Source organism: Momordica charantia, assembly GCF_013281855.1.
Source record: "Momordica charantia cultivar OHB3-1 chromosome 5 unlocalized genomic scaffold, Mcharantia_2.0 BLBB01000005.1, whole genome shotgun sequence".
NCBI lineage: Eukaryota > Viridiplantae > Streptophyta > Magnoliopsida > Cucurbitales > Cucurbitaceae > Momordica > Momordica charantia.
In genome coordinates this window covers 3,678,633-3,696,114 of record NW_028275163.1, presented here as the reverse complement: position 1 = coordinate 3,696,114, position 17,482 = coordinate 3,678,633, and the positions used below count along the sequence as shown (strand labels likewise).

At 35.2% G+C, this 17,482-nt stretch overlaps 1 protein-coding gene and 1 long non-coding RNA gene across 4 annotated transcripts; one reads left to right on the top strand and one right to left on the bottom strand.

Moving 5' to 3' along the window:
• Nucleotides 1-4,830: 4,830 nt before the first annotated feature.
• On the top strand, nucleotides 4,831-7,023 carry LOC111009143 (uncharacterized). Of its 2 annotated transcripts, XR_015790731.1 has the most exons (3): nucleotides 4,875-5,164; nucleotides 5,343-5,560; nucleotides 6,511-7,023. It is a non-coding gene; the product is annotated as an uncharacterized LOC111009143 (long non-coding RNA). The 2 variants fall into 2 exon arrangements; XR_002601201.2 differs by having other exon boundaries at nucleotides 4,831-5,164; nucleotides 5,343-7,023.
• A 2,421-nt stretch (nucleotides 7,024-9,444) lies between these two features.
• AGO10 (Stabilizer of iron transporter SufD / Polynucleotidyl transferase) lies at nucleotides 9,445-17,228 on the bottom strand. 2 transcript variants are annotated; one of them, XM_022282228.2, is made up of 22 exons: nucleotides 16,754-17,228; nucleotides 15,214-15,871; nucleotides 14,661-14,869; nucleotides 14,297-14,446; nucleotides 14,053-14,186; nucleotides 13,855-13,964; nucleotides 13,648-13,754; nucleotides 13,373-13,511; nucleotides 13,036-13,152; nucleotides 12,594-12,701; nucleotides 12,428-12,499; nucleotides 12,040-12,162; nucleotides 11,789-11,948; nucleotides 11,545-11,666; nucleotides 11,214-11,351; nucleotides 10,986-11,128; nucleotides 10,796-10,858; nucleotides 10,639-10,702; nucleotides 10,414-10,549; nucleotides 10,243-10,316; nucleotides 10,016-10,142; nucleotides 9,445-9,936 (listed from the first exon to the last, which is right to left on the bottom strand). In XM_022282228.2, the coding sequence occupies exons 2-22, from the start codon at nucleotides 15,691-15,693 to the stop codon at nucleotides 9,755-9,757; spliced, it is 2,958 nt and encodes a 985-aa protein (XP_022137920.1). In that variant the 5' UTR covers nucleotides 15,694-15,871; nucleotides 16,754-17,228; the 3' UTR covers nucleotides 9,445-9,754. The 2 variants fall into 2 exon arrangements, with proteins under 2 accessions (XP_022137920.1, XP_022137922.1); XM_022282230.2 differs by lacking the exon at nucleotides 16,754-17,228 and adding an exon at nucleotides 16,393-16,663.
• Nucleotides 17,229-17,482: the final 254 nt, after the last annotated feature.

Here is a 17,482-nt window from a genome sequence, read left to right as displayed (position 1 = left end):
CTTGTAACCTTATATATAGACACCAATTTATGCTATGTGGCATAAGCTATGACTAGAAAAAGTTCTGAGTCTGTCGCACTCAACCTTATGTTGATGACACATGGAGTACGTCTTCACAGATTCAATATTGTCGGTAGTATCTTGGACATAGTTCAAATGTTCAAATACTGGAAAGAAAAAGGTGGCCGGCTTTGTTTTAAAACAGAGAGAGTGATTATTCTGAAATTGGAATCTTAATTGGCGCACCCTAATGGCTAATAGTAGGTAGGACTGAAAATTTGTTTAATAAAAAGTTATGATAATAGTTATTAACAATGCATTGGCCTGGCCTGGCATGGCATCCCTCTGATCTTTACTTTTTGTGTACAATAAATAATAATATATAACAGAGAGCGATGGAATTGGCTGCCCCGAAAGGACCACTCTAAAACCCTTATTCCTGCGACCATCCACTCTAACTCTACTCTACTTTCTAGCATCCATAGGCCTCGTTGCCTACTCTTTTTAAGTTTTATTCTTTGATTCTCATTCTCTCCTCCTCCTTTCATAAAGCTTAAAGTTGACAATAAGCATTTAATTTAAATGGTTGGTACAAAGCTTTGTAGCTTTCTACATTTTCGGACAACCTTTGGATATTTCTCAACTATTTATGATCATCCCATGTGATCTTGATATATGACGTTTGCATCTTTTTTTTTTTTTTTTTTTTATTGTTGTTGAGGTGAGATTTTAGCTTGTGTGACGTGTCGTCAAGAGATTCGATGTGGACTATAACGTGGGCTTAGCTAGAAACTTGCAGATAGAACTTCACATCGGTATGTGCTCGACCACGTATACTCTAAAGCTTAAGTTAGTATCTAGTATGAGCTGATGTTGAACGAACTGAGCTTGAGTTTAATGCAAAGTGGTCGTGTATTTTTAAGAATGTGAGATTCCTTGGGATACACGACTCTACAAATTTGTACTTTCATTCAACGGATCTTCTGCTGATAGTAAGAAGATCATTTACTAGTGGAATTGACGTTTTGTTAGCTGTCAACAGATTTCCTATTGGTCATAATCATCCTCAATGCGTTCGAACTGTGTGCTTGGATGGAGCTAGTTTGTGCTTCATTTCACACTTGCAATTATGAGAGTAAATTGGATTATTATTATTATTTTTTTCCAAGCACTTAAAATGAGCTTAGAAACATAACACATCCAACAACATTTTTAAATGTTGGTTCCTCTCATATCAGTATTAATTGGTGAAAATTTAACTGCGATTAATCTAGATGGTATATTAGCTTCTTTTTTGTGATTAATTAATTTATAGTTAAATTACACCTACTTTTAAAAGTTCAATTATTGTGCCATTGGGTAGTTTAATATCAAGACACTCCCTTTGGGCTTTGCCAATGAAGTAATATTAAAAAAATAAATTTCAGTTATTTTCTTAATATTAAAAACTTACCAAACATCTCAACCATTGAGGAGGCATTATTATGTCGACTTAAAAAGTTTTAAATCTCATTCTAGAGTAAAATTATCGAATTCATTAGATTTATATCACTTTTCTTTTCTGTGATGAAGTAAAATATGAGTCAATTTTAACTAGTCAAAAGTTCAAATCTTCACCTCTCACCCCTTGTTTGAACCGGTTTGTTTGTTTTTTTTTTTTTAAGTTACAAATAATTTGTTAATATTATTTAAAATTCTTTTACTCTTGATTAATGGTATAGAAATGTCCAATGAAATAAAAAAAAATATTATAGCTTGTAGTTGTAGGTGTGGGTATTAAAGGTAAAGGGATCAGTGAGATCCATATTTCCAAATTGGCGTGGCTATGCATCAAAATTTGTACCCACGAAAGGAAACTCGACAAATATTGGGATCTTGAAGCACAGTGGAACCTGGTAATGGGCCAGGCCCACTATCAAATCTGTCAAAAAATTTCTTCTACTTATTATTAATTTACTGAAATTAATTTATTAATTGAATAAATGGAAGAAAAAATCATATTCAGGGGATTATACGCTATATAACGCAATGAAATTGTTCGGTTTGATTACAAAGATTTAGATTCTTTATATTCTCTTCCTAAAGTAAGAATACTATAATATTTGTGAATAAATTCCTTTAGCAACTGGTATGGTCCACTTGTAAAACCTAGGTTCGTAGATATTAAATTTCCTTTTGAGTTCAACTGTAGGGGTGGTACCGGATGGTAGTGGGAGATTGAACCGTCAATCTGCTCCAATTGATAAATATTAAAAAGTCGTTGGGAGCTGTGGTTGAAAATATATATTTTTTATTTATGAAAACAAAAATTAAGTAAAAGTAAGTTTGGTTAATTAGTTTTTCAAAAGTTGCTTTTTTAGAATAGCTAGTTTGAAACTTTCTTAGGAGAGGGTTAAAATTTTACAATATAATATTTTATACGTATGGTCCAAGTTTGAAAAATGCTTGGTTTGTTGACGGTGAGGACCAAATCTTGTGGTTACCACTATTAAAAAATTGACAACTCATTAATTTTTATAAATAGTCTCTATTTTTTATGTGGGTCTCGTGTCTCGAATCAAGTATTTTCCATAAAGAATTAGAGAAAAAAAACTCTAAAAATCTTAAGCGTTTTATATATATTTTTTGAATTTAACAGACACTCGTCCTCTTTCAAAAGTATGAGCCTTTGAATAATGATTATATATCCAATAACCTTTACAATCACTCTTGACCTATTTTGAAGAAAAGTTTCTAACAATTTCAATCTTAAAGTAAAAATTCAATGGAGATAAATTTAGGACATACACCTAGCTTTTAGACTAAGGGTTTATTTTCCTCTTGTGATTTATTCATAAGTTATTCTTCTTTTAAGAATTTTTGCAAGATAATTTTTGTTAAAAACATTTACCCAATCAGAGGATGGGTGTGACTGTGATCTCAAATTACAGCAGTAAAAAAGAATGCATAAAAGAAACCCTAGAAGGAAGAAGAAGAAGGGTAGCCCTGTAGAGTAGAGTAGAGTTCTATTAAAGTAATATCATTAATTACTTTCCACGTCATCTTTTCCCTTAATTTTTAAATTAAAAATCCTCTTTTTGCATCTTACACCCTCTTAATAGCACAATTTTTTACAGTTAGTCCCTGTTTATGGAAATACCAGAAAGTAGAGAAGAGAAGAGAGAAGAGAAGAGGCGATAGCGAGATGAGATAGAGAGATAGAGCGAGAGAGAGAGAGAGAGAGAGAGGAGTCGAGCGAGACGGAGATCTCCTCTCTTCCGAGCTCTCTAGAGAGACTCCTCGAGAGAGAGTATATGTATTATCCATCTACCCAACAACTTTACAGAAAAAAAATAAACATTTTTTGTCACAAACTTTTCTATCCATAAGATATGCTATCCATTTATATATATTCACATGGGATTAAAAAAAAAGATTACAAAGTTAGATCAAAAGGACTATATAAAAAAATAGAAATTAAAGCAAACGCCTTTAGTTTTAATTAACATTCAACCCCATTAATTAAACACTTGTATTTTCTCTCCAAATTGTCGTTATCAAAGAGGAGGATGCAGAGGTGAGCTGGCAGTTGGAAGGCACATTAAATGCTGTTTTAGAGAATTTTTTTTAAGCCATATTTTTTTTTATTTAACAAATAAATAATGTACTGAAAAAACAGGACCCGCGTAACCATAGTGTCCATGCACCACCATCACAATCTATGAAGGAAAAGAAATGTCTACCTCCTCCAAAGTCACAACATCATCAACTTCATTTAATGATGTCAGGAGAGATTCATCCCAAATTCCAAAACAATGTTCGGACCGATCATCTCAGGATCCTGATCGCAGGTGAATTCCCTCTCCAATTTAATGTCAAGAAAAACATAGAAATTGATTTCTAAGGTACCATCATGGAGTTTAAACTCATTCCCTCTCAATTTACATTAACCCTTCTTTTGGACAAACGAGCCACCCAAATAATTACGGGTCAAAGATATTAAAGAAAAATTATACAATGTGGTTGTTTTCTAAGAATGCTATATTTCACAATCTATCTACCCAACCCTTGCAACAGTTTAATATAAGTGCTTGAAATAGTGTTTTTTAATTCTTTCTCATATATATCAATAGTATAAAGTAATCCCTAAATAATATAAAATCTCACGATTGTTGATAATTTAAAGAGTCATATTGCAATTATGAAAATTTAAGGAGAGTCATATATTAGATAAAACTCCACAATAATCTTATATATTTTATACATATATATTACACAACAAATTAAGAGGGGACAACCCTTTGCTACATGAGAGGTGATCAATACATGAGAAAAAACAAGATCCAAACTTTTTCATAACCCATAATTCCTTTTGTTCCGATTCAAACATTCAACGGTAGCCACATCATATTTGATATTAGGGCCTAAAATAATCTCCAAAAAGACAAAGAAACACACCAGAACAACACGAGAGAGTGAGAGGACAGGAGAGAGCAAAAGATCCAAAACTTTTGTACACATACATACAACCAAAGTTTTGTATTGTAATAAATCAATCAAAATGAAAACAACAACAAAAAAAAAGATCAAAAAAACTAAAAAAATCTTCAAAACTTAGTGACAACTAAGAATTCCCATGCAGAAACAGCCTCATCTTTTTCTTTTTTTCCCCTGTTTGGATTGTTCTGTGGAAGAGCTCTTTTGGTACCTTTGTAGTGAATCATCAAGAACAGTAAAAAATCTCTCTCTCATAGGCAGAGAGAGAGAGAGAAAAAATAGGTCCCCACGCCAGGGCGAAGGCCAAATATAGGGTTGAAAGGCTAATTAATGCAGAAAACAAAACACCCACTAAGCTCTCTGCAAAAGAGATGCATGATAATATTCAATTACCCACTCCCAATTCAGGACCACCTAATTTTCTTTTTCTTTTTTCTAAGCTCTTTGTTTTCTTTATTCTATTTATACCCCTTTCTTCAACCTCTGCCTTCTCCATCCCAAACCCTAGAAGCAATTAATGGTGCACCACTACCAGTTGAAGCTGCCAGCATGATCTTAACTTTTCTCTTCTCTCTCTCCCTTTTTTTCGTTGAGGAAAGATCAGATCATGCGGCAGTTTCACCTGTTGTTGGTCTGCCCTACCAAACCCTAAACAAAAATTCTATCTCTTTGCCCTACATGGATTCAGGTATGCCATCCTTTTAATTTCTCATTTCATTTTACTCTCCAATCTTCTTCTAGTTTTACTATTGGATTCCATCTGTCTCGGGGAGAACTTAGGGGCCGGCCGAGATTTTAAAGTTCTCTCTAATTTGTCTAATCGCCAAAAAGATGGTAAAATAATTTTGGGTTTCCCCTTGGTGTAGGTTTGTATTTGTGCTATTCCCACCACCAGTGGTGGTGGCATAGAGGGCTTGTTGCCGAATGGGGTTACCTCTCCCTAGTTCGAAGCTCGCGGGGTGTATAGCCAGGGTTCCACCATTTGGGGGCAACTTCCACAATGTCGGTTATAGCAGTGGGTGGTCATTGATAGCCCCGATTACACGAGGAGCTTTTGGTGTAAGCTACAGGACATCGATTCCAGGTTATAAAAATATATATATATGTATGTATATTTGTGCTCTAATTCCCAGCTAGGGTTTTCAATTTTACTTCGGTTTTTTGTTTGTGGCTTATATACAAGAAAAAGGGTGTTTGTGTGTAGAAAACTTGTGGCAAAGCCCAAAGGGCACCCTAATTATTGAGATTTTGGTGATGCTATTTGTCTGTTTGGTATATAGTTTTTGGGATTGATGCCATAAAAATTTTCACATGTTGTGAATGATCTCTCAGCTCTCTGCCTTCTGCTGTGTGTGTTTCAAGACAGAGAGAGCATTAATTCTCCCTCTGCGAACAAAATTGGATGAAGAGTGTCATCATAATATACACCAGTTTTAACGGCGTTAATCAAAAGTTGAAAAACTGCACCAAAACAACTCTTAATTTATGGCAGATGCTTCTGATCCCTTTGTCTCATCTCTTGATTCTTCTTGCTAAATCCTATTTCTAAGCAAAGCCTGTGATTAAAAAAATGACTGAAATTTCATTTCTTTTCCTGTGGGTGTTGTCTAAATTGTTTGTTTTCTCTCCTCCCCTCTGGTTTCTGATCTCTGCATACCTAAAAAGGGATCGAAATTCATTTTGATCAAAATGATTGTCAGCTGGAAGAGATTGATGGGGAGACGATCTCTATTTGAGTGGCATTAAGTTTAATAAATGGGGTCAACGTGAACTTAATTTAATGGTAATTGACATACCTCTCTAACCAAGAGATCATGAATTTGAACTGGTTGTACTGAGAAAAAGTTTCTTAAGAAATGGAGATTTTTTTGTTTGTCTCGATGAATAGTGCTTCCCACAGCATTCATAAACAAAGTGGGATTTTGATTAATCCACACACTAATAATGACTAATTGTATTGCTTCGGAGATATATTTGTTGGTTTAATTTCTTTCTTTGAATACTGATCTCGAACTTTTCTCTTATTTTTGGTAGGAATCTGTAAGCTTTGTCCATGCAGAGAAGTTTCATATTTCCATTAAAAGTAACATAACAACAAAACAACTTTACAAGGATATATATATTTTTTTTGTTGGCTTTTTCAAATATGAAATGAAGATGGAAGATAGTTAAGAATTGAGGAGTTTTTGGCAGAGGTTTGTTACATGCCATTTCAGGCTGCCTAGGAAAAGTCACCCACTGAAGAGCTTCAGAATATCACATTATATTTTCCTTTCTCAGAAGGTTTTATTTTTATTTTTATTTTTATTTTTATCTCTGTGATTTCTCTTTTTGCCCCCCTTAGGCCTTAGGTTTCACAAAAGAGAGATGTATTGATGAATAGTGTGCAAGGATTCTTTAATTTTCATTTACCACTACTGTTTTCTTTTTCCAAGTTTGGGATTGGGTACTGTTTGGAAGCAGAATACCATGTAACTGATCGGTATGTACTTCTGGAAAAATAAAATATTTGTGGGAGAAATATCTCTTGATATTTATTTTGTTTTATACATTTGCTTCTAATTTTTTTGATTTGGCATAAATATTAGTTTAGTTTTTGTTAAATTTACATAATCTATTGAAGAAAATCTTATATGTCGTGTGTCATTTAATTATCTGTTTACCTAATGAGAAAATATTTATGTAGACATTTCTCGGAAGTCGAAGTCAGATGTAATAGTTTAATTCCGTTGGGAGCTAGATTTAATAAGCCATGAGTTGAGTTTTGGAACTGATCAAGATTTTTTTTTTTTAATTTTTTATTTGGAATAAATGATCAAGATTTATATTACATAGTTAAATAAAGTAATAACATTAATAAAATTTTATAGAAGTCTAGGAACTTTAGTATAAAAGTTAAAAGTTTAGTACTAATAAGTCTGTTTAGATTAGAGACTATTAACGTAAGTTTAAGCTTGACATGTAAGACACTTAATAAGTCTTTCAAAATAAATCAGAGCTATAGATATCTTTTTCACTTTATTTTTCAATATTTTCAAAATAAATTTTGCTAATGCCATTTTTTACTTCTTTCATTCAACGTGTTTAGAACTTTGATAGATTTTTACATAATTTCATGTTATAGAACTTTTTTTTTCAAAAAATAAATTTGGTTTTCGAAAAGCTATGGATTTGCAATAATCTCTAATTTCATGTTTTTGCATGAATTTTTCAATGCATATTTTCACTGTTTTACTCTCCATTTAATTTCTAAAATAAAATAAAATTAAACAAAGATAGTTAAATTTCTAACTCATGCTTTTATTTTAAAAAATAAAAAACAAGATAGTTATAACAATTATTTTTTCTCCTTAAAAATGAAAAAATTAATAGTTAATTGCAAATATAGCAAAAAACAGAGGCTCAAAACAAATGAAAAAAGAAAAATAGAAAATTCGATTATAACTCTCGTGTTAATATACTTATTATCAAATATATCTGTGATATAATTTATAGTTTATGTATCAGTTATATATACAGTATATAAGTTATAATTTATATACATCAATAAAGTATCTTAAGAGAACAAAATTGGAATAACAAAGAAAGTGAAAAATAATTCTAAAAATTTCATTATATTTGCAAAAAAAAAAAAAAAAGGAGAGTTCATCCTATACCTATCTACAAATTTGGTAAATATTTTTGTTATCCATTAAAATATCCCGATTAAAATGAGCCAGACTCATTATGAAATAATGGTTAAAGTTGTCAAAATTAATGATTCCTAAAGATATCTCTACAATACATTCTTTTGAATTAAATTAATAGACTTTTAATAAAATAAAATTTCATCTATAAAATTTTCCCAGTGTTATTGTTAAGGATGTACTTTTAAAAAAAGTGGTTTTGTGTAAAAAGCACTAAAATTAAGTGACTTTTTGTTCTAATTTTCAAAATTACTTTTTTTTTCTTTTTTTTAGTTCAATGTTTGAAATCAACCAAGATTAAACTATGCTTATACTCATATTGGTATAAAGTTTAAAATCTTGACGTCTTCTTAAGAAAAGTTATAAAATTTATTTACAACACTCCTCAAATAAGCTATAAATTTTATTACTAGATCAAAAATCATATTGGTAATTATTGGTGACATTTAACATGTATATTTTATCGATAGTTGTATAATATGTAAATAATCTTGATTTACTCATAATATTGATGTCAATCTTTCCATTCACGGAATGAATCCAGATGTTGACAAATATTTAAATAAATTTAACAGAAATTTCTTCACCTCATGAATGGTGCAGTTAAAAAAAAAATAAAAATTTACGACTCTGAAATTGTGTCAACCTAACCCAAGTAGTTCACAGGAATTTCTATTAACTTATATTCTGGATTCAAATAATTTGGCTCACACAGTTATCCCTAATCCCAAAATTTACCCAAATTCATTAGTTAAAAACAATTCTTTTACTTATGGCGGGATTGAGGAATAGTAAAAGCTATACCAAATCAAAGAAGGATGTTTATCAACACATTTCAAAATTCAAATAATTATGGTATCTAATTTTATTTTACCCAATAAAATTTTAAGATTTCTTTAATCTTCAATTATTTTGCTTTTGATAACTAACATTTTTAAGATCATGCAACTTAATCATCAAATAGCTTGTCCACGCACACTAATTACATTTAGCCTATAAATAGAGATATTCGACCGCTAGACCAGTGAGAATGCCGGACATTCCACTACTATTTTTAAACTCAACACAAACCATCTCAACTCAAATATTATATAGTTAGGTTGACTATTAGATCGACTAACATTATATGGATGCTAAGTATAAGTTTGGTATTCGACTTTAACAGATTCTATGACAATGCGATCTTGGTGACATTGTTTCGACGTAGAATCTACCGTAACATATGTTGCATTAGGCATGCAGGAAAGCCAAGAAAAATGGTATAAAAAAGAAGAGGGAGATGGAATTTCTAACACATCTATACTGATTCATTATGGGAAAACAGTTCTTTACAAATGTGGGTGAGAAGAGAGAACCTGTTATCTATGGTGGGCTGTGCTACTTGATTTTGACACTAAGTGCAGCATTAAAGCATGTAAAAACTCTTCACCAACGGATCTAACTAACCCATCTCTACATCTATTCCAAACTAAAACCTCAAACCACATTGATGATGATTCGTCATTTACAAGTTGAGTTTCTGATGGCTGAATCTCTCCGGTCATCGCTCCGACCACCGCAAGCTTCTCTCCTGTGCTTGCTGCTTCTGATTTCTAACAGTAAAACATTACTCTCTTCACGTTTTCCTTTAGAGCTGGCAAAGGACGAACCCCAGTCTCCCCTGTAGCTCGTGTGCTCTTGGCAGAACGACCAGCTGACCCATTCTCTTGCATCTCTGGTTCCATGTAGAATCGAGCTCGGAATGCTGCTAAATGTGCATAATATGCTGGAGGGACTGCAGGAATGTCGAAACGAAACTATAAAATTCAAGTTGGAAGAAAAAACTAATGCACGGTTATTACGAGCTGGCTTACCGACAGAAACCGAACGCGTACACCTTGCATATGTGTAGCAAAGGTTGTTTGTTAACGACTGAATTCCGTCTGCAGTGAAATTGTTTTCATCCCAAAGAACATGGTAATGTGCTGGCCGACTTGTACCCTGCAACAAAGAGAACAAATTGTAGTTTATTCAAACAAAGATTATGAACCAACAGTTCAGCTGAGCTGATAATAATTTTGGAGAGGAAGGAGGTAAATACCTGAATTCCAGCATGGCTACAGAGGTAAAAGTCAAATTCAGTTGGATGGCATATTTTCGAGTCGACTACGGTGCCTGAAAAATGAAACGACACACATAATGGGACTAAAAACTTTGCACTTGCTTCTCCGATGGGCATGTTGATAGTGTAAACAAGGATAAAAGAATGTACCAGGCAAAATGTTCCCACTCTTGTCTGTGCTACTCCTGTCTCTATAGTTGTTGGCGAACAATCGGGTGTGGTGTCGTTTTTGTACGACGATAAACGTTACAGGAGGTTGGTAATTCGGTTCAAGAGAAGCGCACGCCTAACACCAAAAGATACCCAGAGAGTTAAAACCTAAAACAAATATAGTCAGAAGCAAAACTTAAGAGGAAGAATTAATCAGTTTCTCACCTTCCTGATTGCATCCAACTCATAAAGTAATACTTGATAAAACTGTCCTTCGCTCACGCCATCCCTGAAACGATTATTACCGAAAAAGTTATAGAGTCAAAGTCGCCGAATGCCATAGTTTTCCAGTAAAAATCACATGAAAGATGAGATTGATGACCTGTAAAATATTATTCTTAATGGCTTCTGCCCTGTTGCCTTCCTAAAAGAAACCAGAAGATCCCTGTGACAACAATCGGTACTGCAAATATTAATACTCCACGAAAAGCTTTCCGGTCTATCTACTTCCATTTCTGGAAAAAGGTACGTGAAAAATAATCGACAACGAATGAGACCTAATAGACTAATACCTGATCATGCCACCACTAACCGTGCCACGAACAGGATCCTGCCAAGTTTTATACAAGTCTTGTATAAGTTCCTGTCTATGAGCCTGAGCACATACTAGTCCAGCATATTTTGTCACTTCAGGCCAATCCTGAGAGGCTACGACCTGCAATGGATCCAAATTCCATTAGTAATATAGCAGAAACGTGGAATGAAAACAAGTTCAATATATCAGGAACTAGAGACTGTACAGCAGCTATTGAAGGGCTGGAATCTTCGCCATTCTCGGGATGGGTCACATCTGCTCCAAATATAATCGTTGGTATGTCACTCACGAGCGGTATCCTGCAGCTGATAGCATCTAGAAGGACAGTGTTTCTACCACCCATCTGGGATAGCAAAGTGGGGAAGAAGAAATCAAAAGTAAACATTCATCAGAATGCAGAGTGATTTGAGTTTCAAGCAATCCATGAGATATAAATAAGCAAACATAGTTTTCATTCCTAGGTAACTGAAGCACTATCATCAGGTCAAGTGACAGTTAATGACGAAGTAACTGCACTGGTTCTTCATAAATCATACCTTGACATTGATCTTCAGGGACACATTAGCAAGGTACTGCTTGCTAATCTTGAACACGTGTTTTGTAAGACAGCATTGTGATATTAGACCGAGATCGGTTTCACATATTCGTTTAAGATCACCTACAAGTCAGAATAATAGCAAAGATAAAATATCACTTTAGAAGTTCCACCTCAATTTCCTGATCATTTTGTAAGCAATTACAAGGCCTATAATCTTTGGCGGAAAAGTCGTATAGGCTCACCGTAAAGAGATCCGTTGTTGTCTGGTAAAATAGCTAACAGTAGCTCTAACTCTTTTCCTTTTGTTTTGTTCGTGGAAGCATGATAAACATGCTTCAGAGCTTTCTCTACCTGTTCTGGCCTTGAATTGTATATTGGAATAACCGGTTCTGGATTAAATTCCTACATTAGTGTAATTTAGTTAAATTACAGGTTGAGAAAATGAATACACATTTAATTGAAATAACCAAGAAAGAACCAGCCCAAATATTACCATTCCAGACACTTGACACATTTGAGCAAGTTCGGAACAAAACCCACGAGCGACGCTCTCTTGCACACTCCGAGAGAAGTTGATACATGCCCACCGGCTAACAGTCATTCCATTAATCATTTTCTGCAATACATGGGAAAATGCAAGTGTAAGATTAATTTCCAAGCAAGTATAGTTTTGCATTAGCTTGCACAAAATAACATCCAAATCGACTAGGAGAAATTGGCGGTTGTTAAAATGTGCTTTGTTTAGAACAGGAGGAAATTCATTACAAGAGTCAAAGTACTTGCTCCTAAGGTACTTCTGGAAATTAAAATATGATAATATGATGTACATGTAAAAATGATAGAAAAATAATGGACCCACGTTTATCTAAAAAGGCATATACCTTGTTCATCATATTCCACTGACCCACTTGAGGCAAGCAATCCTTCTCTTTGCCAGTATCATGATATTTCAGCTGCGTCAGTCCATCATGAAGTAGCCGTTAGCATAAACTAGACTATTTATTAACTTACCGAATCACATAAAACTTGGAAAGAGGTAATGCATACCCATGGAGGAGGAAGAATTCTAGCTTCAACAGAAGCCAGCTTCTCACTGATTTTAATCCCAAACTCCTTTGCATAAGGATCATTGTCATAGGCATTATGTTGAACAGTCTACCAGAATTTGGAAAACAAAAGAAGAAACGATTATTCCAGTAATCAGATGAAGCCAAGAAAGAACATCATAAAAATATTTCAATTTAACTTTCTATCAACTGCCTCGTGGACACTGAATATGTTCACATTTCAGCCATATGAAACCTTGAACAATTTAACCAGAATCAACAACCTTAATTTAGAAACGATAAGACTAAATTATCTTATAATAGTATAATCAAGAAGACCGATCTCTTTGAATGCTAATTTTTTGTAATAGCCAAATAAACTGAAGTACCAAGACGATATTTACACGACAAAGACTGGCCCGTAAAATGTCTCCCAAGATTACCTGCAAAATGTCATTTTCTCGATCCCTAGGTCTTTGACACGTGACTTTTAAAAGTGCAGTTATTTGCTTCTCATTCAATCTTTTCGTATATCTTTGCCCCTCTACAATTTTGCAGGCCTGCAAACACAAAAGCATTTAAATTGCAGTAAAAACATAAAAAAAGTTCCCATTTACTGTAAGGAAAACGGGTCATGTTGGGTGCATAAACCTGGTTAGAAACCAAAACTTCATGTCTTACCATCATTTTAACGGGTTCGGGTAAATAAGAAAACAAGACCAAAGGCAGTAGGGTCTATGTTTTTACTATAATCATAATAGGGGAAGGATTAAAAACTACCTCCATTGGTAAATAATTTGCCTTCTTCTGATTTCCTACTTGAAGGCAAGGAAGATGTGCATGTTGAATTGTGAAACCATACATCTCCTGGAAGTATTCAACAACTGACTTCATGGTTGAGTTGTCATCAACAGGAAATCTGACAAAGAGGTATCATCAGTAACCAGAGCATTTCCATAAATTACCGCTATCCCTATATGGAAAAAACATGAGAGTAAAATTTGAATTTGTACTTCCCACAATACAATACTCATATCATGAATTTTAAAGCTTACACTAGTTCTCTTGTAGGTTGTGATGTCAGACCCGAAACTCGATACTTCCGCCTTACATTACCCCGGTGAGTTACTTCAACTTTCACACCTCTAAGAGCCTTTTTTATCTGTTTTATGTCCCAGGCTAAATTATACTCAAGAATAACAAAGAAGTATCAAAAGGACTTTTGGGGGTAAAAAAACACATGACCAGATAACGACAAGCACCTTTACTCTATCGGAATCAGACAATGGCCGCGATAAAACATCTTTGCCTAGAAGCTGAGCTACAAACTCAAGGACAGGGAGAGGCTCAATAAATGCAGCTGAAGCCATATCTATTAACAAAAGAATGAAAAGAATTAGATAAGTAAAATCTGTAAAAATTTATGCACAGAGCTTTTGTTGTGAAGTTTCTCTATTTACCAATGTTCAAAGAAAGTCCCATCTGAGTAGGCCTTATACTCTGGTAAAAACCACACCATGATTCTAACCCATCGCCAAGCCGTTGTGGTGATCTAATATCAGGAGAAAAGAAGGATCTCCCTATTTGGCAGTACCTATACATGAACTTAAACCATGATGAGAAAAACAAAGGTACAAAAATGAGCATGTTTTGCTGATCCTTAGATGAACTTAACCATAATAAATAGAATGATCGATATTCTACCTTTTGGATGACAGCTCTCTTAATACAATGTCTAATATTTGAAGAGCTTCTTGTGGAGCATCGGCGCGCTTACCCGCAAGAAACTGACCCAAATGGTGTAAATTTGCCCGTGCAACAAACTTAATGACCACTTTATATTCCCTCTCCCTCCTGAAAATTTGTAAAGAAGTTTGCAGTCCTATTAGTCAAATGACAAGCAAAGCATTCTCATAAGTTCAAAATCTTAGATTTGTTTCTTTTCGCATCGGTTAAGTTTCATAATGAAGAAATACAAGAAATTGACAACACACAAAGTAGAAGTTTTTCAAATTCGAAGAGGGAGTGGAGAAAAAACAAAGGCACTGTTAAGACTGTAAATTCTTACTTGGGACCACTGACTCCATCTTCTTCATCCACAAGCTTGATGTTAAACTCTTTCCAAACAAAGGGAAGTTCACCAGCTGTATACAGACTCTTTCTGCCATCATAAGCTGGTAATCTTTTTCCCAGATCAGATTCTCTGTATAATCTCACCAATTCACCCACGATGGCTCTGTTCACAGTTCTTGATGCCACTTCAGGGGTAATTGTAACCTGCAGAACCCCACCCCCAACGGCGGGAAAACAAACAAACAAATAAATTAATAAAAAAGGAAGAAAAGTTACAAGTCAAGCGAGCAAAAAGAACAAACGTGAAGAGGCTATTTAAGATGAGAAAAGGACATGTCGAAAAAGAGAGACATTCATTTTCATCTGCAATACAACAGCAAAAAAATTTACAAGAAAATTGCAACGTAAATTGATTGTCAGATGGAAGGGACCCCCTTCTCCCCCCTACCCAGTTGTTAAAAAAGAACAAATAAAATATGTTGTCTGCTGTAGGCACATGAACTAGAATGCTAAAGGAAAAAACACTGTTAATACTCCTCTGCGCTTACATCATATTGATTCAAATCTTTGTCTGGTAACTCTGCGAAGAAATGGTTTGCTTTCACAATACACCTTGTCCCGACTTGCCCGAACCCAGGCCTCGGGGCAAAGCTCAAAGATTTGCTTGAATTCCGAAACCCCATTGCCATCCCACAAGCGTTTACACCATTGGGAGTGGTTTTCGTCACCAGGGCTCCGGCGGTCATCTCCGGTCCGTCGGGCTTACGCGCCACCGTGCAGGGCCGAGAACTGGGCCTCAAGCAGACTTCTCCCTGATCGGATTTCCGGCCGCCTCTGCTCCTCCTCCGGCCCCTGTTTTTGCTCGGAGGGGAAGTTGGGTTCCGGGATTTGATGTTCTGGGGCGGCTCCAGATTCGGCGGGCCTTTCCCATTTTGGGTTGATTTTGGGGCTTTCTGAACAGCGTTCTGAAAGTGGGTTTTGATTACAAGGTGCTGCTCCGAGCTCTCTTTCATTTGCCGTACGGGCATGGTGGGTTTATCCTTTTTTTACTGTCTGAAAATCGAATCGCAATGCACGAGAAATTGTTTGGAAGAAGAAGCTAAAGCTTCACTAAATGGTTATAACTTATAACATGGAGTGCCTTCAGAATCACGTCTATTCTGAACTCATTTTCCCTCTTCTTCACTGATTAAAGACGTCATCCAACTGAGGAGAGAAAAAAAGAACCCAGAAGAGGAAAATTGCATGTCAGCAAAAATATGACGAAAAAACCTTCAAAGGTTAAAAAAACAGAAACAATGGTGCAGAGAAATGCATCATTGTTTCATACGCAAAGTAAAGTTGCAAGCGGGTAAAACTTTGGCCGTTTCTTCAACATCTTCAAGCATTACTATTCCTTTAGCCAAATCGAAAACCCAATAATAATATTTCCTCTGTTTCAGCACACATATTCCCAAAAGTAATTTAACCAACGAATGTTTAAAATAACAGAGGACCCATATTTTATACAAGCCGGAGAAAGTCATCACCAACGAGTGAAAATTTCCTAAATGCAAGGACAAGAGTTCCAAAAAGTTAACAAAATTTTCGAAACCCAGATCTTATTTAGCAGTCCGGGGTCTAAACCAGGGACCAAATCTTTGATTAGGCAAGACAAAAAATAAAACCCAGAAAAATAAACCGTGTCGAAACCCAAAGCGGAAATACCCAGAAGGCAGACCATTTACCATTGTCCTGTCTGCCTATTTGAAACGAAAGTCTCGATGGCGATGAGTAAACAAAAACCAAGCAGATAAAAACGGAGGAGTAAATTAAAAAAATACATAGGGTATTAGAAGGAAGGAGAAGATATGGAACTTGGAGAAGTGGCAGAGACGGAGAATAAAAACATCCAGAAGAAAACAAAAACCCATGAACAAATCCAAAGACAAAGAATAAACATTGAAAAGGGTAGTAAAATCACTATCCGGCTGATACCCAAAGATTTAATGATGCAAAAAGGGCCGGCCCCATTGAATGCCCGCGAAGTACCAGTGAAGAAGAAACGCAGAATTTGAAAAAAGAGGAAAAAGGAAAAAAAAAACTCACCAAAACCAAAGCAACCCAATCCAATCCAATCAAGCAGTGAGGTTTCAAAACTGGAACAAACCAAACCAGGCAGTGATTTGAAGGGGGAGGGGGCAACAGGAAAGAAACGAGAAAAAAAAACAGAGAAAATAGAGGGGAAATGGAAACAAATGAGAGTGTGGTGAAGAACGTGAAGGTGGGTATGTAAATAAATGAAGAAAAAGCAAAAGTAGGGGGAGAAACAAAAGCTTTATTGCAGTGAGAGCAAGGGGAAGAAGAGAGGGGCGTGGAGAAAGAGAGATGATGATGATGAAGAAGCTTTATACACGCATGCAATGCGCTTTTGGTGTTTTCTTTATCACGTGTTAAAGGGTCATGAGCCCCCCATCCATTTCCATCCCCCTCGGCCCTCGCGTTTAAAAATTACAGTCTCTTCTCTCTCTCTCTCTCTCCTCCAATTCGGTTCTGTTCTGATCGCGCAGCCTCGGGGACGTACCATATACCATAAATTAAAGAGGAAGACAGAGAGAGGGCGTGAGTCCAAATGAGACTACTGAGTATTTATAAAAGCAATCATACACAGAAGAAGAATAATTCGAACTTGCAGTCCTCTCTACTGCAGACTTCATTTGTGCTGTGCTTCCTCTACCCTCAATTTTCTCTCTCTCTCTCTCTCTCTAATTAAAGCCTACTACTCCCATCCCATTTCAATTTTCTTTGAGACCCATTCATTTCTTTTGTCTATTTTGT

Bases quoted from the DNA above. Each gene is read 5' to 3' on its own strand.
- AGO10 (XM_022282228.2), bottom strand. From the start codon at position 15,693: ATGCCCGTACGGCAAATGAAAGAGAGCTCGGAGCAGCACCTTGTAATC. The intron at 14,870-15,213 runs GTAAGCGCAGAG...GGGGTTCTGCAG, and splicing joins AAGATTTGAATCAATATGAT to GTTACAATTACCCCTGAAGT. The intron at 10,550-10,638 runs GTGAGAAACTGA...TTTTGGTGTTAG, and splicing joins AGTTGGATGCAATCAGGAAG to GCGTGCGCTTCTCTTGAACC.